Source organism: Haliaeetus leucocephalus, unplaced genomic scaffold (assembly GCF_000737465.1).
Source record: "Haliaeetus leucocephalus isolate CR32 unplaced genomic scaffold, Haliaeetus_leucocephalus-4.0 Scaffold32, whole genome shotgun sequence".
NCBI lineage: Eukaryota > Metazoa > Chordata > Aves > Accipitriformes > Accipitridae > Haliaeetus > Haliaeetus leucocephalus.
In genome coordinates this window covers 818,165-840,426 of record NW_010972468.1, presented here as the reverse complement: position 1 = coordinate 840,426, position 22,262 = coordinate 818,165, and the positions used below count along the sequence as shown (strand labels likewise).

The 22,262-nt window shown below is 40.5% G+C and overlaps 1 protein-coding gene across 4 annotated transcripts in view; it reads right to left on the bottom strand.

The window, feature by feature from the left end:
* Window positions 1–22,262, bottom strand: part of ELF1 (E74-like factor 1 (ets domain transcription factor)) — an 84,855-nt gene that overhangs the window by 9,272 nt on the left and 53,321 nt on the right. For all 4 annotated transcript variants that reach the window (XM_010576564.1, XM_010576581.1, XM_010576572.1 and 1 more), the window contains exons 4-8: window positions 15,383–15,490; window positions 14,611–14,775; window positions 9,765–9,848; window positions 6,601–6,793; window positions 4,487–4,954 (exon numbers count right to left, since the gene is read on the bottom strand). In XM_010576564.1, coding sequence (XP_010574866.1) covers window positions 4,487–4,954; window positions 6,601–6,793; window positions 9,765–9,848; window positions 14,611–14,775; window positions 15,383–15,490 — 1,018 coding nt within the window. The remainder of the gene's footprint in view (window positions 1–4,486; window positions 4,955–6,600; window positions 6,794–9,764; window positions 9,849–14,610; window positions 14,776–15,382; window positions 15,491–22,262) is intronic.

The following is a 22,262-nucleotide window of genomic DNA, read 5'->3' as shown; positions in this document are numbered from 1 at the left end:
GTTGGAACTAGGTGATCTTTAAGGTCCCTTCCAACCCAAACCATTCTATGATTCTGTGATGCTTCGGTGCCTCTGAATTCCAAGCTAAAACATAATTACTCCAATAAACCAGGTATTCTGGTTAACCTGTGTCAGTTATTCTGGTTTAAACAGAACAATTTTACAAGCACTAAATTCATAGAGACTTTTTTTTTCCTTCCCTAAAAAAGATGGGTCATTGGAAAAAATTAGAAATAAAATGCTCATTCACAGAGCCATTTCTGCCTTATCACTGGAAAGATGTGCTGCCAAATTCAGCTCCCAGTTACATGACTGAAGACCGCAATGCTTGCATCCATCGAGCCACAGCGGTTAGACCTGCAGAACAGCAGTAAGTTTGCAATTCTGAATATTCCCACTACAGATACTAGATGTCTTCCCTCATCAGCAAAACTCCATTTGCATGACCTGACCCTACTCCTGCCCTGTTTCCCAAGCTTGGGTTAGCACCCCATCACAGCCTTTCTGTTTAGGCACTGAGGCATCTGTCCCTAGCAAGCAACACTTCTCCTTGTCTCCCCTGCATACAGCAGCACCAAAACTTGTATAAAAAGCCCGTCAAAAGCCACCCAAAAGCCAAGACCTTTCCACTTCAGACTAAGACATGACCCTCCCCTCAAAGTACACAAAACTCTGCATGAGCTTTGTGCAGCTATAAAGGAAGGCACTGCCTGTCTCCTGTGAAGAACCAACCCCTGATTTCCACTGGCATGCCCATTTATTTGAGAAATTCAAAGAGACCCTGGGGAACAGCTGCCACGCTCTCCCAGTGATGCTCTGGGACCAGACTTTACCAGGCAATGCTGCCTAGCGCAGGGGAGGGATGGTGACGCAAGCCCTTCACAACATTCTCCAAATATGATTCTTTTACCAAGTCCCTCAGCAGAGAAGATACATGTTCAGACTTTTTCTCTAAAGGATACGGTTAAGTGTTAAGAAGCCAATTGTTTTGACCTCAAAAATCCTCGATATTTTCCCTATATTTTTCTTCTCACAACACAACAGAAGTAAATTGCTGCAGAGGGAAGACCATTTATTTCTATGAAGAAGAGAGAAGAACATTTATATGAATAAAACTTCAGAAGCTACATTCCATAAGACAGATTACATGGGTCCAAGACGTTCACGCTTCAAGGCAGAGCCCAACCACTAACCAGTATGCATCAGAAAACCTTCTGTGGATCATTCCCAAACCCTGGCTGCCATTTCGCCCAAATGCCCTTCACTACCTACATGCCCCAACCTCTGAACACCAACTGGCAACCAGTGTTGCTATTTGTCCTCATGCTTCCCTATAAAACTACTATAAAGTGAATCTAACCACACCCCTACAAAGAGCGTGCATACATCAGAAGGTCTGTCAGCTCTCAGTCTATAATGGCAATCGTACGTGCTGTACATTTTCAAATCACGTAGACCATTCATTTCAACCCTTATGGAAGCCCCATTGCAGCAATTCAGAATGTGTACACAAACACGTTCAACTGCTGGAGATTTACAGCTGTTTGAACAAACCAACCCAAAATCCAGTGTGCCATTCTACCTCACCAAACTATTTGAATTTTACAATTCAAAAGTGAGCAGAAATGTATCTGTCATAAATTGTATTTTTAGAGCCTGGAATGGGCAGTGACTACTGCACAGGACTCATCAGCACCTTGGTTTGCAGCTTGGCCCATCTGGGTTAAAAGCACACCAAAAAAATCTGGGTTGTAGTTTTTATTTTCACTCTAACTGCTCAGATACCTTAGTACATTCTTTCTTAATTAGCAATACTTCTATACCATTCAGTAATTACATACTGTACTGAAAAGATCTGATGGGTCTTTTTTTTTTTCCTTCATCTGAGACACTTCATCATCTTGGCCAAGGAAAGTGCAACTGAAGACTTTGTGGAATAATTTAAATTACAAACAATGGTTTAGAACCAATGCAATACAGAATTCTAAGGCTTTAAGGCTTTTACTTCAGTCAAACTTCACACATGCATCATCTCTGCTACTTTTTCCCCCTTAGCTTATTGCCCAAGGTCAAATTGTGAAATACCATAACACAATAATTGGATGTCATAATGTCACTGAGCAGCTTTCCAAATGTTAGGCTGGACTTCTTGCCTGCCTGCCTTATTAGGTCTTACAGATCTGTTTGTTGTTACCATTTTTTATACCATCTGTACTATTGATATTGGTTTTGATACACAATCTAGTGTAGGTCTAGCCTAGAGCTATTTAAGGGTGCAAATTGCTGAACTTTTTCCCCCATTAATGTTTAATAGCATTATTCTACTGACTTAAATGGTACTGTATAGCTTCAATTATGTCTGTACTTGTTTCCTTTTACTGTATTGCCCTTGTCAACTTTTACAAGTAATTAAAACCTTCATCAACCCTGAAATCAAAGGATTGCATTGTACAGAGTAGCTTCATTCCTAAGCTTTAAAAACTTACAAGACATCACCTTGATGCAATTTTTATTAATTTTCTAAATGAATTCCAAAATGGGTTCTTTTCTGGGGGGTCAAATTCTTCATAATTATCTGTCATATAAACTTCTGATCAAACATAACCCTTCCCTCTCCTATGTGCATCTTGAACTAATTCTAGTTGGTTAGAACAATAAGCAAGCACAATTTTATTTCAAATCATGCATTTTAGAATTAAAAGACAAATGAAAACAGATATTGTCTACTTCAAAATGGTAACTCTTTCCAGTTTGTTTCACAGTGCCTACAGTAACTATGAAAAATATTTTTGTTTTCATGGCCCAATGTATTTATTCCCTTGCAGCCTTTACTAAGCAGTGAATTTCCCTTTTCAGTGTGAATTTTTCATATTGCAGCATGAATGAAAACATTTCATAATTTTTAAGGAAATTAAAAAAAAACCAACCCAACAGGATTCAAACTAGGAAGTCCAGGGATAATTTTAAAGTCTGGGGGTTTTTTTACCCCAAGGAAAGAACAGATAATATAACCTTTTTTCTTCATTGAAGCTGCAGACTTAGTTTTGTCATTTCCTATATATAAATCTCCAGCCTCCTCAACTACTTGGTTATCTCCTGAAGTGTTTCTTATTGATTCTATTATATCAGTCAATGGAGGATATTCTAAAGAGTTTCAGTTCTTCTGAAAAACCTAGCTGTTATTGCTATTCTGGATTTTCCTTTTATATAAGTGGAGTTTTAACAACTGACTAGCTTTTACAGCATCCCTCTAGTAGCAGAGGTGAGAGAGCAAAACTTATTCTTTGGAAATGAAGAAATTATTTGGTCTCATTAGTGTCATTACTTACTTCTCTCTGACAAAATTGCATGGTTAACCACAGATAGTCAGTACCACTCCAAATCTATTGGTGGCTTTGGATGTAGTTTTCAAAGGAAAGAATAGAGGAAAGGAGCAGGAAATAGCACTATTGCCATTTTGTGGCACAAAATGATAACAATTGTAATGGTGATGTTAACACAGCAAATCTCAAAAAAAAGGTGATGTTCATAATTCATTAAGAATGTGCAGCTCCTGAATTACATCCTGAAGCTTTCCTGAAACAGCTTTAAGGTCCAGAATCACCACATACAACTCTGACATTCCTGTGAGAGGCCTAGATTGCAAGAACGTTTATTTGGTTTAGGTCTTTTGTAGTCAGTGGAGATGAACAAACTCCATCAGGGGACGCCTCAGGCTAGGGTAAAACCAGGCTTAAGTGACTGTTTTCAAAGTCTCTTCAATTAGGATTCTGCTACCAACAGGTAGATGCAAAGGAGTCATGATGCTTAAATGCTGTGTAGTGTTAGCCAGCTGACTTACAAATGAAGAGTAGAAGCATGACTGTCTCCCAAAATAGTCTACAGATACAGCTCCCATGAGATTATTCCGTTAATTGTTTTCTAAAGTCAAAAGAATATGCTCTTGTAACAGCAGCAAAATGCTAGAGTAGGTAACACAGAGCTTTCCCTTGTTGTAACTGGGGACAATACAAAAGATGAAAGAGATGACAAAAAATTCTTAAGAAGAAAAATTAAGAAGCAAGAAGGAAAATCTTTTTGAAGGGATCATGCAGACACACCATGTATAATTCAAAAGCGAAGACACCTAATAGTCAATGAAAAAGCAGAGCCATGAAAACACTGCCTTTGCTGCGGGACAGAACTGATGACACCAATTTTAAAGAGAAGTTATGTATTTTCCCTCTCTAAAGGATTTGCATGAGGCCTAATACTGCAGGAAAGATGTGTTTCCCTCCACCAAAGGCAGAGCATTTATGAGCATACACGTCACGGTATGCTATAGTAACTCCCAATTCCTAAGATCAGCCACAAAGACACTGTTTCACTTCAACAGAACTGGGAGACAAGCATTTTTTTGAAGCACAACAAAAGATTCTAGCCTATCTAGCCATCATCCAGTGAATTTATTATTATTCATACATTTATCTTCTGCACGTTTTCTTACCTTATATTCTGAACCGAGGGATTTAACGTTTCATCCGGAACATTACTGGTTACAGCTGCATGTCCTTCTGTGAGGGACTGCAATGGCTGCATTACGTGAACTGTCCGAAAAAGCTGAGTGGGATGTACTGGCTGCGGAGATTGCATTGTCCTCAAAACTTCTGAAGTCAAGCCAGGTGTCTGCTGCTGTACAACTTCTACGTGCTCCTTCAGCTTAGCAGGCTTTGAGTTTCCTGTTTTTAGCACTGTGGTTGATCCTCCCTTTGTTCCCACATTTGCAGACGCTCTAGTTCTGCTCGACTGGTTTCTATTGGCCACAGGAGTTGAGAGCAGAGTTGAATCTGATGATTCAGTGCTAGGGCTTGCATCTTCATCATCTATATAGATGAGATCTTTTGGCATTTCTTTAAATTGATATACTAGGCGCTGACCTTCTACTTTAGCCAGTATTCCTCTTTGGTAATAGTATCTGTTTAAAGCGTACACACATCAAGTTACACAGTGTTTTTCGGGGGGGGGGGGAAGGCAAACCCCCCCCAAAAAAAAAGACCAGCAGTAACAAGTAAACAATATTTTAAGTGCCTAGTTTCTTCATTATAAAGGAGTGGCCAATTTAGTAGCGTATTTTTTTCTCAAACAACTTTCTTTTACTGGTGTTTCTTGCCACCTTTTAATTTCAACCTCAGATAACTCTGAGAGAGAACTCCGTGACTTGGCAGCTCCGCTATCAACTCATACACTTTAAAAGTTGCATGAAACTTGTAATTCTCCTCCTGACTCATACAGTTCTTCCAGTTACCTGAATTAATGTTTATTCACCAGTGAGCACGGGCAGACATTTTAGCTACAACAAAGCAAAGGGAATAGGACAGGAGAGCACTACTTCTGTTATATTTACAAATTAATATTACAATTTGAAATTATGCACACTGAGGTGAGGGGTGAAGGGAAATGAAAAGAAATGCATAGCTGCTCAGTTGGACAATTATCAGTCAGCAGATGAGACTGAAGCTTCATGAATGTCTGCTTGTTTTGCAAAGTCTTTTATGTATGAGAAAAATCCCAGCCCGATAGGCAGAGGCACATGATAAGATGTTTCAAAACTGTCTGTATGTTGGAGTTCAGAGAAGCAACCACACCTGAATTCTAAAACTGTATCTTGCACTGGAAACAGGATCATTTGCAACAAGTAGAAATAATTTCATTAATACAACTGAATTTAGGATTTTTTGGAGAAAAGTGATTCAAATTTTATGTAAAAGGCTTGCCTCACTTGGAATCTTCAGTCTCTTACTTTGGGGCTGACTCTGAAGATGCAGTTTTTGCAGCAGCCCTGAAAATGTCTGAGCTGAGACTAAAGGTGGCTGATGTGGGGCTGAGGTTAGTAAGGGTTACTTTTAGTTAGCTGTCCTGGTTTTGGCTGGGACAGAGTTCATTTTCTTCCTAGTAGCTGGTACGGTGCAGTGTTCTGGTTGCTGCTAAGTAGTGTTTATCCTAAATTAAGGATTTTTCAAGTTTCCCATGCTCTGCCAGCAAGCAGGTATACAAGAAGCTGGGAGGGAGCACAGCTGGGACAGCTGACCTGAACTAGCCAAAGGAATATTCCAGACCATAGAACGTCACGCTCAGTATATAAACTGGGGAAAGTTGGCCAGGAGGTGTGGATCATTGCTCAGGCATCAGTCAGCGGGTGGTGAGCACTGTGTATCACTTCTCTTTTCTTGGGTCTAATTTATCTCTTTTTTTTTTGTTACATTCCTTTTCATTACCATTATTATTATTGTTATATTTTATTATTATTGTTGATGTTATTATATTTTATTTTCTTTTAGTTATTAAACCGTTCTTATCTCAATCCACAAGTTTTACTTTTTTTTCCCAATTCTCCCCATTCCACTGGGAGCAGGGAGGAGTGAGCGAGCGGATGCATGGTACTTAGTTGCTGGTTGGGGTTAAACCATGACATTAGCTTATTTGTTTTGCTGAAATAACATCTTCATTTCACAAATTGATAGAATACAAACTCTTTTCTATTGTTATACAAATCAGATGAGGCATTTAACACATGCAAACACTAAGGCAACATAAACAGTCTATTATTAAAAATGCACATACCTGAGAGCTCTACCCATTGTTTCATAATTCATGTCAGGTTTGTTTTTGTGTTTTCCCCACAACCTGGACACAGCCTTAGAATCTACCAGTTTGAAAATGCCCTTCTCTCTTTGAGTCCATTTGATGTATTTAGGGCATGTAGCTTTGTCCTGGAGCAGTGCTAGTAAGAACTCCCAGAGATAAATTGTATTTCCTAAAATAAAAGTATTTCAGGACACAGGAAAAAAAGAAAAAAATATTAGTTAACCATATTTTATTAATGATGTAAATAATCTAAAAATTAAGACGCTGGTATCTTTATGAATACACTGTAATATATCATCCAGACTAGGAAATAGTGATGGAAGGGCATGGGAAGCGATTGTTGTTAGTTACTGTAATCTGGGTGCCCAAACACCCCAGCTACCGTCTGTAACCTACAGCGTCAGGTACCAGTCAACCCACAGTCACGCCATTCCAACCACCAAACTCAGCGTTAGTCACCTATGAGTACACTTTCCTCCTGTCTATTCCAGTTACAGAAGCAGTCAGTATTGCTTTAACTCGAATAGGAACATGTTCAGGTCCATCCTCTGAAAATGCTGGAAATTAAGCCCTTGCTTAAATACTTTGCTGAATTGAGGTGAGCGTTACAATCCTTTAAAAGGCTAAACAAAATCCTTACTTTTAACAATTAGATTTATATGGGGCAATCAGTGGCATATGCTGAGGCAGGCAAACCTTAAAGAATAAAGTTCAGAAAGAGATATTTTTTTTTTTTTAATCCAGTGAGCGCTTGCACTTGCTGATAGACAACATTCAAATTTCATTTTACAAACAAGCAGGCACAAACACTTAGATATGGAAATCCATCACACCTGTTCGGTGTCTACCACATATAAAGAAAGAGTATTAAAATCACAGATTGTGAATACTTAAAACTACGACAAAATTTGTATATTCTTTTTTCCAAAAGCATATTTAAGGAGTCTAAGCTCATATAACTAATGAGACCCTTTTCCCTGTTATTTTTTTTAAGGCTTTTGGGGTCTGATGTTCTTTTGGACACTTGAAGCTGCACATAAGCTTCTTAGTGCTATGTTGTTAGTTTGAGAAAGGAAGAAAAAATTTCTTCTATGAAAGTATCACCAGGATCCCTTTTCTTAGCTTCAATTTAAGCCGGCAGTTTTTTCAACTTTAACAACCACCGGTCTAAACTTTTTTCAACAAGAGGAGGTGTCTTACAAATTAAAACTCCCATACTACTGTATTATAATCTATATTTTGCAAATATTCAGCAAAGTCATCAGCACTGGCAGTACAAAACATTAGCAGCTCCTTCAGCAGGTGGAAACTTGAAAAGTGAGCATCCCTAGAGAAAAAAACACTGCCTCTGCAATAAATGTCTCCCAGCTTACATAAAACGCCAGCCTGTTTGCCTTCGGATACCCTGAAGGCAAAGGTTAAAACTGCTGTCTCAGCCAGGAGTGAAAGCATTCCCAGCCACTCACCATCTAATCCAGGGTACTTTTGTTCTAGTCTAGACTAAAAATGCTCAACTGCATCAGGGCAATCTGAAAATTTGTCACTGCTTAGCCACTGAAAATCACTGTGCAGAGGACTGTCTGCAAAAACCACGTCTGCTTTACTCACTGGCAGAATTTTTAACCTCCTCTGAGTCACAGCCCAAGAAGAAATACAAAGAAAGCACAGTTTTCTCAATGCATTGCATCAAATAATTATATGGAAGGCTTAGTATTTTAGCATACATGTTCCCCTTAGGGGAACACTGTGGATACTGAGAGACAGGCAACTCTCACGATTTTCTAGCTGCTTCCTTGCCATGGCCAGTTACATTAATATCCCTCTTACTTCAATTCTATGTTCCTCAAAATGCAAAACAAATGCTTTTGTTGTAGCTTTTTTCGTAACAGGCAGTGGTTTCAGGGAACACGCTCCTTTTTAATTCCTTCTGAATTAGCAATTTTGTAACAATGGACAAATGTGAAGTATGGTGTATCCTTGCTATTACTGACAGAAGCATTAGACTCTTCCTCCTTTTAATTTTGTGGCTAGCTGCTTGGATATTTTCTATTATTTTATTGGAGCACAACTTGGAGGTTCCTCTGATACTTCTTTTTCATTTTTACTTAAAAATCCGGTTTTAATTTTTATAAAAAGCAACAATGCATACTCAAAATTGCTGGCATTAACCTGTTAAATATTTATTGCTTGCTAACACGGTTTTTTTCCCAGTTATTGCAGAAAATACCTCTTCAAAAGAAAAAAAAAACAACTCATTTGTCAGTGTAGCGATTCTTCTGATTTCAAGAGAGTCTGACATTCTTATGCCACCACCTTCCCCATTTGGCTGGGCTTCTGTCCGGGCAAGTACTGCACACATGCAAGCACATCAGTCCCTAGGTGTGCGTGCAGGCACTTGGGGTGACCCAGGGGGGGCTCATTTCCAGCTCCCAGCTCTCCACCGCAGCAGAACTCGGTGGGCGCCGGAGCATCAGGCTGCCATTCAAATGCCAGCCCGGGCATGGGTGTGGGTGCTGGACCCAACAGCAAAGCAACAGAGTTGTTGACAAAAGTGACAGGCACTACTGAACAGTTCAGTCTGGAGGATATGATTTATTGTATCAGTTATGTGGTATTTTTTTTTGTTTCCTTTTAAACACAGGAGAAATGAAAGAAGTATCAAAACCCCAAGTTTTCTGCCCAAGTCTTCAAGCTGCGTTATGACTTTCCTCAAAATTCAGGGCTTGGTACTTCCTGCTGCCAAGTGGCAGCTTTGATTAGCCCCTCATGCAGAATTAAGACACACACAGATGGAAAACATTTTCAAAGATCATCTGTCAAAATAACCACAGCCCAAGAAACACTAATACAATGCAAAGCGCTCCCCAAGACTTCACTCAAAACGCAGCAGCCTCTGCGGGGGGTTGAATTGTTTCTAAGAACCCTTGCAACTAAACTGACAAATACGTTATTCTCCCTAGGAACTGGGTATTTCACCAAGAAATCTTGTGTGCTAATTTTTTCTTGCCTTCAGATGAGACATTAACCACCCCTGAGCATAAGACCTGGTTTTACATCACAAGAGAACTAGTGAACTTTCTCTTTTCACAGGTCACTCAGAAACAATGTTCTTTTAAAAACTTCAGTGACAACTGACTTACCCTTTCCATCTTTGTTTTTCTTTTTCACAGATATGTTTGGAGTTGTAGTAGGGGACTCAGGACGAGACGGTTTCGGCTTCTTCCCTGAAATAAACCACCAGTAAGTCAACAGTAGCTTAAAAAAAAAACGGAAATAAAAAAGACCAAGGACTTAAAAAGGGAAGAGATTTGTTTCCCCCAATTCAGAGAGGATTCAATTTGTACTAAGTTAGGAGCTCAGTTCTATGCTGAACTTTTTCAATTTCTACAGCAGAACTGGACTCCCTGTGCTCTTAGTGTACTTCTAGTTAAGATTATGCTCACTTTTCCAAAGTCCACGTACCTTGGAAATTTCTGTGGCTTTTTAGGTACTCCTAAGAGCACTTAAAACAGATGAGATGAGAAGAATGAGCTATTAACTGTAAGCAAGAGTTTAAACAGGAAAAGCTAGATAAAATACAGAGTGCTATCTTGTTCACTCATGTCGTGGACATGTGAAAACATTTTTCAGTCCTGTTGTCTTTTACACCTTTCTCAACAGTGGCTACAGGTAAAGGAAAGTCACTTGTTTGTTTGTTAAGACCAGTAGAACCAGTAACAGGCCCTGAAAAAACACCAGGTTTTAGTCATAAGCACGGTGGCTCTATCCAGTGAGGAAGACTGAAAGGAAGAAGTTAGTTACAACTGATAACAAGAACGAAGAGCATTCGTTTGAAAATGTTGAGAAATCAACTACCTAAACATAACTGGAGTAAAAAATACAAGCCATGCTGAAGTATTTTTCAATGTAAAACCTTGAACCTATTCCTTTATTAGTTCTCACTCCCTGCAATGGCAGCTTTTACAGGTAATGTAATTAATCAGAAACCTTCATAACTTTGTTATGAAATAAAAATTTCTCTTATCAGGTTTTGCAGCGACCGCTTAGTACACTGACAATACCTAAATTATTCATGTACCAGCTTTGCTCTTTTGAGAGGCAGAATAGACCAAGCAGACATAGGACCCAGAGAAACATACTTCTAGTCCAAATAGCATATTGTCATAATTAAAGATCTAAATGAAAGTATTTTTCTTTTTCTCAATTTATTGCATTTCCAAAGAGTTTATGTTCTAAGGAGGCAAGACTAATAGGCCTGTGCAATCCCATAGACTATGACGTTCCACTTTTGGTTTTGTTTTTAGGGGCTGTTTTAGTAAGGAAACGGCTCTGCTGCAGAGTATGAGTGAGGGTTTTTCACTAGCTCTGAAAGAAACAGCTCAGTGCCCGCCTGCGCTATCTGCTTTGTTCTATGCTTCCCAGTATCTATAAAGAAGTCATAAGAAACACTGGCTTGAGTACTCACCTTCTGACATTAGCAGTCTTGCTAAGTCCACTTTTGCACCTTTTTCTTTCTCTCTCTTTTTTTGATAGGGCAAGGGGGAGGAGGGATAGCTAATTGAGAGTGCTACAGTGAGGAAACTCTAGTAATGCCTGGAGTCCTCTAATCTTCTTGCTTCCATTCAGACAGGATTCATGACTGGGGACAGGACACAAAGTTCAGCCATTATCCTGGCCAGTAATGTCTTCCTTGATTTGAATGGAGATGGGAGGGAGGAAATTCTACAATGCTGGTTTTTTAATATATCAGCATATAAAAGGATAAAGAAATACTGGAATACGTCTTTTAGCAGCTTTGTTCCACTCACCATTACTGGTTGCAGGAATGTCTGTTTTCCCTAAAATGTCTAGATGAAGTCACTCTTGTATAGATGAGCTTCTACCGCACAAGAAGTCCCTCAGGGTAACTTTGGCTAAGTGCTTTTCCCCCCTTAGAGCTGTGTCATAGGAAGACTCTGTTCGGTGCTCATCTTGTCTCCCCTCTTGTACAGGTGTAAATTAAGGAGTGGGGAGTGTTATTTTGGTATCATTAATTACCTTGTGTCCAAATGAGATCAGCTCTTAAAAGAAAATGAAGTGGATGAGGGCTCAATTAGGTCATGACTGAACTACTGCGATCCCATATCATTTATGCACTTCTTATGAGAGATAACCTAGGCTACTAAGTATGAATACTACTGCTACAGCAATTCTAGGCTCTCTTACTTCAGCCTAGACTACTTCAGGACATTCTATTTGGGCAATCCTCTACCAGAAACCCATCCAAAATTAGAAATCAGTGAAGAATGTGAAACTTGTTTACAGAAAGGTATTGATGTTACTGCTCTGTATCTGGGCTAGAGATACTTAAGCTGATGGTTTTAGACTACACTGCGAGCTATAATCTCCAGGCACTGACTGATACCATCAAAAAGACAGTTAACAGAGGCATACAAGATATGTTTCCTTTGTTTAAAAGAAGATGTTTTCTGAAAGCACATTAAGCATTAGCACGCTTCCTCCTTTGGTTCAATAGAGCATGAATTTGTTACCTTTCATAGCACATCACTAAATTCCTTTTTAGGAGAGAATTTTACAAAGAGGAAGAATGAAGAATGTGAAAGAGCTAAGCCTTATGGGGAACTACCGTAATTTTGTATCGCCAATTGAATTTATAATTGGTATTTCCACTTTCCTATTTCCATGGTTGCAAAAACACTTCAGGTTAGAAATTTGTGTTACAAATTAATGTGATATTTAGACAGCGAGATGCTCATACTGATTAAATATTTTACACCACACCAGAAAAAGTTCAGTACATTTTCTTGCACTGTTTTCAGTGAGTTTTGTTTATTAAAAAAAAAAAGTATGTAAAAACATATTAAGTAGTCTACATCTAAAATATAACGTGTATATAACTTATGTGACCACCTGTTGCCAGATACCTCCCATAGCAAGAAGGGGACTGAAGGTATTAGTACAGCAAATTTCCAAGTTTCTTTCTCTGACATCCCTTTGTTTTTCCTGTCTTTCTGATCTGTAGCTCGACAGCTCAGTGCTCAGACATTCACGAGTACAAGCATCATGCTGATCATGGGTTTGGAGTTGAGCAGATGGCTGCATACAGCTCTCTTACTGCAGCAGTAAGGCCCACAAGGAAAGGAAGTGAAATCACTTTTGCAGAACATTTCCTTGGAGGAGCTCCACGTGGCAGTGCCATTCTGGCTCAGTTAGCTGGCAACGCTCTGCACAATGCAACCCTGTAAATGTAGCTTATGGGTTATATATGCTAGAAGTCTATAAAATCATGAGTGGTGCGAATAAGGCAAAATGACCGCAGTCCTTTGCTGTGCCACAAAACTGACCAAAGGAAGGGAAACGGTTTGCACTTTAAAAAAAAACAACACAAACCCAAAAGAACCCCCCCACACACACTGTACGTCATCCTAAAGTGCACTACAAAATTTATAAGATTTTGCAGCAATTGTTGTACACCAATGCCCTACAAATCCCTCGACATTTTGAAGTAATACTTCAACATCACTCAGACCATACCATCTACCTCACGAAGTCTCAACTTCATTGAAAATTAGTAGTTAGTGTAACACTAAGCTGATGCATCTTTTCTAGTATTTGTTCTATCTGATATAACTGTCAAAACCAAACACGTTTGCTGTGAAGCAACTGGTTTTCTAACCTACAGCTAGGGAGGAGGAAGGAGTGGGAGTAAGCAGAAGCACAACACGAAAGAGGGTATGAAAGCATCAAGCCAAAGAAGTTAAATGTCTGGCAGACAGCAGCCCCTTGTTTTGACCCACATAGCAGCCAACATGAAAAAGAAGAAGAAAAGAAAAGAACAAAACAAAACAAAACCAGTTTAAAATCCTCTTATAGTTGCTTATCTCACAGTAGTGCACACACCATGGTAATTTCCCCAGCAGCACTCGCGGGGCAGCTGCTGGTAAAGCTCTCCTCCACAGCAGTTTCAGTTCAGCTTTCTTACAGCAATCGGAGACTTCCCGACCCACACCCATCCCGACCAGACCTTCTGACACACACAGGGCTCAGGAGGCTTCCCCAAGATCTCCAGAGGCCGATGTGCTCTCTCTCTCACATAATGACTCCCAACATTTGGAAGTAGCAGCAAAAGTAGCAGCAAAAATGCACTCTCATTCGGCAGTATGGCTGGGTAGCAGGAGCCCTGTTCTGGAAGGCTTTTATTGCACAGGGGAACCTGTCAAAGTACTCATGCTCTGAGTCAGCCTTAGGATTAGTTCCAGAAATGTAACTCTCTTCCTTTATTTTTCCTTTTTTTTAAGTTTGTTGCAACAGCACCTCACATCTGCCTGCACTGCATGACTCTTTTCCACCGCAGACATCAGCTTCAGGACCTCTGGTGGGGTCCACACTCAATCAGGGTGGGAAAACAGGAGCAGAAGGTCTAACACCACTTCATTACTCTGGCACAGCACTGAATCTAATGGAACATCACTCAGTGGACACTGTGTGAACGTTACCTACCGCAAATGGGACTAACACTTACTATAGCATGCAGCTATTTAAAAAAAACATAAAATTAAACCGTTCATATTTAAGAAAAGCTAAAAAACCCTCCTCATTCTCATCCCATATTCTGAACAGATCAAGTATCTTTAGTTGAAGCTAAATAAGAGCTAATTAAAGTACTTCAGGATTCACAGTTACAAAAGCTCTATGGCTTGTACTGCAGTTCTGCTCTGAGGAAGAAATTATAAATAGGAACAAGCAGAGATTCATGTTTCCCATGGGATAAGCCATCATTGCTACCTCTCCAACATCATTAGTATCTAAGCACCAGCATTTGCACTCACACTACCCAGTAAAAGAATGCGTTCTCTGTATGTCTAGCTGAGCCCACTCAGTTATTTTGGGCTGGCACCCAGAATGGTTCCAGACACCCACAGGGGAGGCGAGTGTGCCACCCAGTGCTCTCCTACTCCACGCCGCTGTTCTCCAGTAGCATCTTACCTTTTTTCTTCTTTGGTTGTTCGAATTCTGGAGTCTCTGGTGATTCAGCGTAAGGGTCTGGTGCTTGGTGAACTTCCACCACCTCAGGGATCCCATCAAGCGTGACTGACACGTGTGTAATAGGAGCCACCATATCATCATCTTCAGTTGTGCCAAACATAGTCGCTTAAGGAAAAGGGACAACAGGAGTATTTTCACACAACCACAAGGACTTTGAAAAGCTAGGTTTTTACAGCAAAAATTTAAACACAGAATAAAATAAAACTATGACACTTAAGGCCTTCATGGTAGAGAAGACTAGTTCATAATGGAATATATGCGCCAACAATGTTTTACAGAAGCACTATTAAAATAGAACAATATAATGATAAAACCCACTCCCTCAAAAAGCGCAATTATTTGGTGATCACACACTTTTATTCACATTTAAAGCAATCTGCAGATGTAAGTGTATATTCTTTTATCTTGACAACATAAACAGACTAATCCTCTATCAGCCAAACAAAACACTGCAATCTAAACTACCTGACTTCATTCACACTTTCCCTCTGTAATTTTCGATTCTTTCCTTACCTGTTCAACTCTGGCATGGCAATAAAATCCTTCATTGCATACAGCACTGGATTTCTGATATCCAAACTATGTACGTAAAGGCTACCTGGAAGCAAAATAATCTTACCAATTCCATGCAACCACGCTGCACTGAATCCCTCCTTCTTTCACAAATAAACAAGGCAAATACAGACTGGATTTGCTTTCATAAAAAACTTACTTATTCTTTTTTCATCCAACATAGGACCAGGGGAGTCCATATTGAGAAGTGCTTCAGCAGCCTCGATTGTTTCCATTGTTTCATCTCCATTATGACAAGATGCTTCGACTAAAAGCAAGAGAGAAAAATTAATTCTTAACAAGATACAAACTGGACTTAAAGCTTAACATGGTATTTATTCCTATTTCATTTCTAGAAAAAAAAAAGCGGTAAACACTGTCTTCTACTAGATGAGTAGTAACAGGTTAGCTGGGGAAAAATGCACACTGAAATATTTATTTCATTTATTTAATACAGTACATTTTTCAGATTGTATGTATTTAAAAAATAACAAAACCAACACAAACCCTTTGTTTCTGCCTCATCTTTCTAACCCCTCTCTTTGCTGATCAAGCACATGCAGTAAAACACAATACTCGTGAACCCTAAGAAATATCACTACCACAAACAATATTCCAGACAGTATCCTTTAAAAAAAGCAAACCTAATTTCTTCTTATGGTGGACCAAAAGAAGTGAATTCCATAATTAACAGATGTTCACCAAAAATATCCTGTTATTTAGCCTGGAGGACAGAAAGGAAAATATTCCACAAGTTCAATTAGAGAGCACATGATCCGAAGGTGTAACTGAATTGTAAACCACTCAAATCCATGGGTATTTCAGGTAGGGCTAACAGTGCAGGCTCCAGGAACACAGTGGAAAGCAAACGTAACACAGGAAAAACAATACAGAGGGCTGGCAAACTTTTCAAAAACTTTGACTACTAGACAATCTCTCATCAATCTCATGAGGGTGGTCATTAGACAAATCCAAAGCTCTTGAGCATTAATTTATAATTAAGGTCATCTGAAGCTACGCACCAAAAAAATCCAATAAAATATCATTTTGCAAAATAACAACTGTCCAAGAAGATAATATTGGTTTGACTGGAGGAGTACCTTACCTTACCTTTGGAAAAAAAAAAAAAGGGGGGGGATTTTTTTCAAAATAATTGTAGCATGACTAACAAGTTAGATGATAGTTCCAGCACCTGGTACCGTAAACCTGTAGAACTGTTTAACACGTTCTTTTAGAAATTACTCTTTGTTGGATGGAAATGCACGGGCCAGGCTGCCTCATCCATTAACACAAATCTGAAGCTACGTTGGGGAATTCACCTGCATCTATCAAAGCCCTACAAAGGGCTGCATTAGTATTCCCCTCCCTAGGACACCAGTGAACCTCAGTTACTTTCTCAGTCTGGTCATGAGTCAGCTTCACACCCTCTCTCCTTGTTTAGCTTTGAGGAATTTGGGGTGGGGCAGTCACAAAAAAAAACAAATAAAAAAAAAACCCAGACAGACTAACTGACAGAGCAAGCAAAAATGCACGATAAAACACAACACAATGACCTTGCAACATCTCTTCTTCGCATAAAAGCAACAGGTTTATGCCAGAATTTCTATACTTTAAAGAAAAAAAAAATAAAAATACCACAGTAACAACAAAGCACCCAGCTCACTAGCACTAAACAATCACACAATTAAAAAACCAACCAAGCAAAAAATCCCCAGTTTCACCCCAAATGTTTACAGCTTCAGCAATCCTATTATTAGGAGAGGTCAAAGACAAGTGCATACATTCACACACCAGCCCTACCTCCTCCACCCAGCTGTGATTTACAGGCAGTGCATCGAGCTCAGGAGAAGCCTCCTTACCTTCTGGATTTTTTCTTGACCTTAGTCCTACCATGCCCCAAGTGTCAGAGGCTCAGGCTAAGACAGAATAAAGCAGATGGGTGTTGGGAACCCCTGACCCAAACAGCAACTCACCCTGTTGTCTACAGGACCCCCTTCACCCCACATCTTGCACAGATGTTCAGACAGTTAAGGATCTGCACCTTCTGGCTGGCATCTCCAAAGAGGCTTAAGAAATGAGAAATGCAGAGCTGGGGAAGAGGACAGCATGAAGAGAAAAGGGGAGGTAGTGAGCATGGACTAAGGTCCTGGCTTGGGAAGCCATAGAGCGAGAAAGGGCAGCAAACCACTGACACTTTTGTCGTGCAGCTTGCAGGCTCAGGAGCTCAGCCCCAGAGCATCTCAGCCCCGGGAGCCGAACAGCATCCCTAGGGAATGTCCGGCCAGCTGAGGAGGAGACAGAACCGAGGGCAGCCCATGGTCCGCAGGCACGCTCACGCTCGTCCTGGCAGTGCCGACTTGATCGCTTCTGGTTGTAAGTTTTATCTGGATGGGAACTTTCCACACCGCCTACCAGCATAACGAAGACCACGATAAGGATGTCACCCTAAATATAGGCACACAGCACTGCCAAAGCAGTTGTCACCAGTTCTGGCGTTGTCTGAATGGAAACAAAGGTAACCCGCCACGATCCAGCTCAGCCACAGCCATTGAGCAGGGCTGGTGTACGCTGCTACATACAATTTAAAAGCCAGCAGTGGTACCCCCGGGTTCTCGGTGCTGCAGGTGGGGAGGAGGGAGCAGCCGCTGTTTGCTCCTTCGCTGGCAAAAGCTCTACAAGGAGCAAACCCGCCTGCTTGCTTTCAGGTGCTGAGGTGACGGAGCAGTCAATTCTTCGCTCGGAATAATGGCAGGCGAGGCAGAGGACTCCAGCTTTACATCGCTGTTACACCGTGTGGCTAGAGATCGACCATCCACATCCAAGACTAATCAAAGGAACTCTTAATAGTCATATAAATCATGTAAATGTAAACATTAACATAATCTGATGCTCACAAAAACTATAAGGAGCGCCAACTATCTGTCTATCCCCAGACATGGAATGGCAAAAGTAAGTTTCTTAACTACATTAATGCGCGTGCTAACACCCTTCAAGCCTCTTAGAAGATGACTTCACAAGGTGGTTTGAGCCAAATTAGTATTTCCCTGTTGCTGAAAAAAACAGGGCTGTGGTTCTTCCTCCCAACTCTGCCCCTGGTTCATGATCCAAATTCCTGTGACTTAAGAGAAGCCAGGCTTCACGTTTTTTTGATTACGCAGTGAGACAATTTAGTTTTATAAAATGGCTGAAAAGAAGTTTTTGGGGTATTTCTGGGTTAGCAAGTTGAATTCCAACAACTCGAGAGCTAACACAAACAAGGTGTGGAGCACCGCACAGAAGAGATGGAGGGACACCTCTCTGTCCTACTAGCAGCAGGATCCTAATTCGCATCACTCCGCTTGAGACAGCGCTTGGAGATAACCAACTCAACCACCAAAGGCAAGTTGGTGTCTGTTATTTTAGTGTTTCTCCTAATGTTGCTGAAAAGTATTCCTATCTCTGGCAGTTATGATACAGTCACAAATTTAAGAAGAAATGGGATGAAATACCTCATTTGTTACACTTTGGCAAAGTCAGAGCTGAAAGAATGGTGGTGGGGGAGGTCATATCTGAGAAGCATCAGATTTCAAATGTTATCTTAAATGGTAGAAACTTTAAAAAAAAAGGAAAAAAAGAGGGAAAAAGAAGGAAGGAAAAAAGAGGGGAGGAAAGGAAGGAAAAAAGGGGGGAGGAAAGGAAGGAAAAAAGGGGGGAGGAAAGGAAGGAAAAAAGGGGGGAGGAAAGGAAGGAAAAAAGGGGAGGAGAAAAAAGAAAAAAGGGGAGGAGAAAAAAGGGGAGGAGAAAAAAGGGGAGGAGAAAAAAGAAAAAAGGGGAGGAGAAAAAAGAAAAAAGGGGGAGAGGAAAAAGAAAAAAGGGGGAGAGGGGAGGATAAAGAAAAAAAGGGATGAGGGAAGGGAAAACCACACCCAAAAGTAACTTCATCTTTTTTCTCTCAGGGTACTCTACAAGTTCTTGTTTATCTGAGTAAGCCACAAATGTAAGCCTCTGTATCTGCATGCCAATTACAGCCCAGTTACTGTGAATCGAGGTTCGCTATGAATCAGCACTCACCGTTAGCGCAAGGCTTGCCCAAACACAGCTTTCTGCTCTTCTCACCTGGCACAGGAAGAAACTATGCCTCACGCTGGAAGTTCCCCACCTCAGTCCAAAGTCCTGCTTTCCCTACTCCTGCCTAATGTCTTTTTTGAAAGCTTTATACCGCTTTCAACGATCCTGTCCTGCTCCCATTGCTTCCCTGGTGGCCGGCAGCTCCGTAGCGTGTACAACGTGAGTCCTTGTCCAGGCCAAGATAAGGGCTGTGCTAGTCACAGCTGTGTTTAAATTCACTGCTGGTTTTACTATAGACAAAAACAGGGATGGCAGAGCCTCAAAATAACATCAGAAGAAATCTAAAGTTGCTAAAAGTAGAAAGAGAACCATTAAGCATGGACATAGCTCACTTCTGCAGAACAGCTGGCTGTTAAATTTAAGCAATTGCTTTTTAGTACCAACTCTGAGCTGATTGTTAATCGACACTGGAAAACCGAGTTTAAGAACACAGGTGTTTCAGGAGACCTACACATCACCCTTCATCTTCTTTTTTAAATAAGGCTTTAGAATTTGTAAAGAAAATTATCTCACTGGGGAGCTATATGAAAAAAACCTCACTGTTTTTAACCAGATGCTACGTGCACCAGTGAGTAATTTCTTTACAAAGTAATTGAAACTGTACCCGTTGTTTTTACAACTGGCATCTTGTTAACTCAAAATCCTCACGGATTAACACTATGAAGTTCAGTTTCCACCTAACTACTCCTTTTGGCTTCTTTGTAGCATCACAAATGATCAGCAAAGACGCTGGGTTTGTGCAGGACTGCAGTACCTAACATCTCTTTGCCTTCATTCTCCTACCTGACCAGCTTGGCTTGTGCCACGAACGCTAGAGCTTCACTGAATGTACAAGCCAAATGCTACTGAACTTCGAAATGCTGTAAAATAAATTCTGAACTGGTTATTAAGCACCGTTATTGATTTGTGAAAATGCACACTTCCACGCTCCCTATTCAGACTATGGCACAGGGCATCTAAGCACAAATTTTCTGTCCTTCCTCTCTCATCCCCCCCCAAACTGTCTTCAGTGCAGCCGCTACCCTGATCCCACAAAAACAACAGCAGAACAGGTGAACCACAAAATGGCAGAGTTTGATTAACTGTTATTTTTCTAAATTAAACTGGCCAGACATGACAAAGTTAAAAAAAAAAATAATAATAATAACAATTAAAAAATGTTTTCGGGAAGTTACATAATCCCATTAGTTCCTCCTTCCTGTGCACCTTATAACCATAATTAGTCACATTAATAAGTTACATAAAGTATAGCAAATTGTACCATCCGACATGTTGGCGTAGAATTTATTCTGCACAAAACGTTATCCCCTATATTTTTCAGAGAAAAAAAAAATAAATCCGATATTCCCTTTAGAGATAAAACTTCATTCAAAGCCAAATGCTACAATTTATTTTGTTAATCACCTTTTACTACATGATGGTTAATCATTTAAAAACCCGTAATATTGGCAACAAACTGACCATATAAATTGCCATCACAGTTTTTGCAGGGAAAAGTGCTTTTAAAGAGGAGGGCGATAAGGCCGGTCTGCCTATTCATTATAAAAAAAATTACAGCATGAGCATTAACCTAACTAAAAAGCTGGATGTTAGCCATCTTTCAGCAGGGTTTCATGTGAAACAGATGCTGTTATAGTTTTCTGCAGGTTATAATTCCTACTACAGTAAGTAATCACCAATGTGCAATAGCTGTGGTTTTGAAGGGCTGAAGCTACATCCTATAGATGGAAAAACCTACCAGTGCCCATCATTCTGCAGATAGATCCCTAAAAACTATTTGCTTCAGTTTCAGCAGACCTACTGCTAGTTTCTGTTAGTTCAGGAGAAGACAGAAACTTAACATATGACAGAGTCATAAAACAGTACTGAAAAAACAGTAACTTTAAAAAAACCCCAATCCTGCATATTAAGCAGCCATTTCTCAGTAATGTTTAGTCACAAATGATGGTAGTTTCAGTTTCGTTTTGCTGTGAACTTCAGACTTACGAATATTTTAATGTGGAATTAGTACAATCTTCATAATGTCTGATCCTCTCTCAAAGGCATAACATGGAAGTAACTGAGAAGACTGGTACAAACTTCAAAGAGCAAAACAACGCATTTCACTGTTGAGACCAAACACGCCCCACGGAAAAAATCAAGAAGGGAACTTCAAAGAAGGGAGGAAAGAAAAGCAGCTGAAAAATCGAGTAGGTGGGAAATTTCAGTTACGATTAGCCCCATTTCAGAGGAAGCCTACGGCAAGCCTTGCTTGAGCCGCGTCTCTTCCGCAGCAGCCGCCTTGCAGCGCAAGCGGGCAGCTGCGGCCGCAGCTGATGCTTGCCTGCAGCGGGCAGGGAGGTGACGGGGTGCTCCTTCCCCAGCGTCCCCTCCTCACCTCCTGTGGGGTGCCTTCGCACCCCCGGGCCCCCGAATTCTGCCCGAAAATTTTGCCAGAAACCGGGGGCTGAGCTGCCAGTGCTGCCCGCCGTGCATCCCGAGCAGGAGCTTTCAGCAGCGGTGCTGGTCCCTGCCCGACCTTTTCCAAGGAAAGCTCACAGCATGCACAGTAGCTAGCGGGATGGAGAGTGTGGAACAGGTGATTAGTTAACATCTCCTCCACAACAATAATCTCTGCAAAGTGGCAGCTCTGGTTTTCTAAGGACTTTACCTTTAAAGAAAAGCAGACTGCTTGAACTACAATGGATGACGGGAACAATACCATACTTGTCTGCCTCCAAAGTATCCCAGAAACCCTTGGACACCATCGGTTACAAGGATTACATATTTTCAGTCTCTGGCAGCAATCTGCAAACCCTTCTCATGTGACCAGCAACAAAAAAAACGTTAACAAGAGCATTCACAAAAGTGGAGTTTCACAATTACTCATGCAAGTAAAAATTCACGCACAATATATTACAGTGAATATGGATTCATAAAAACAATCCACTATG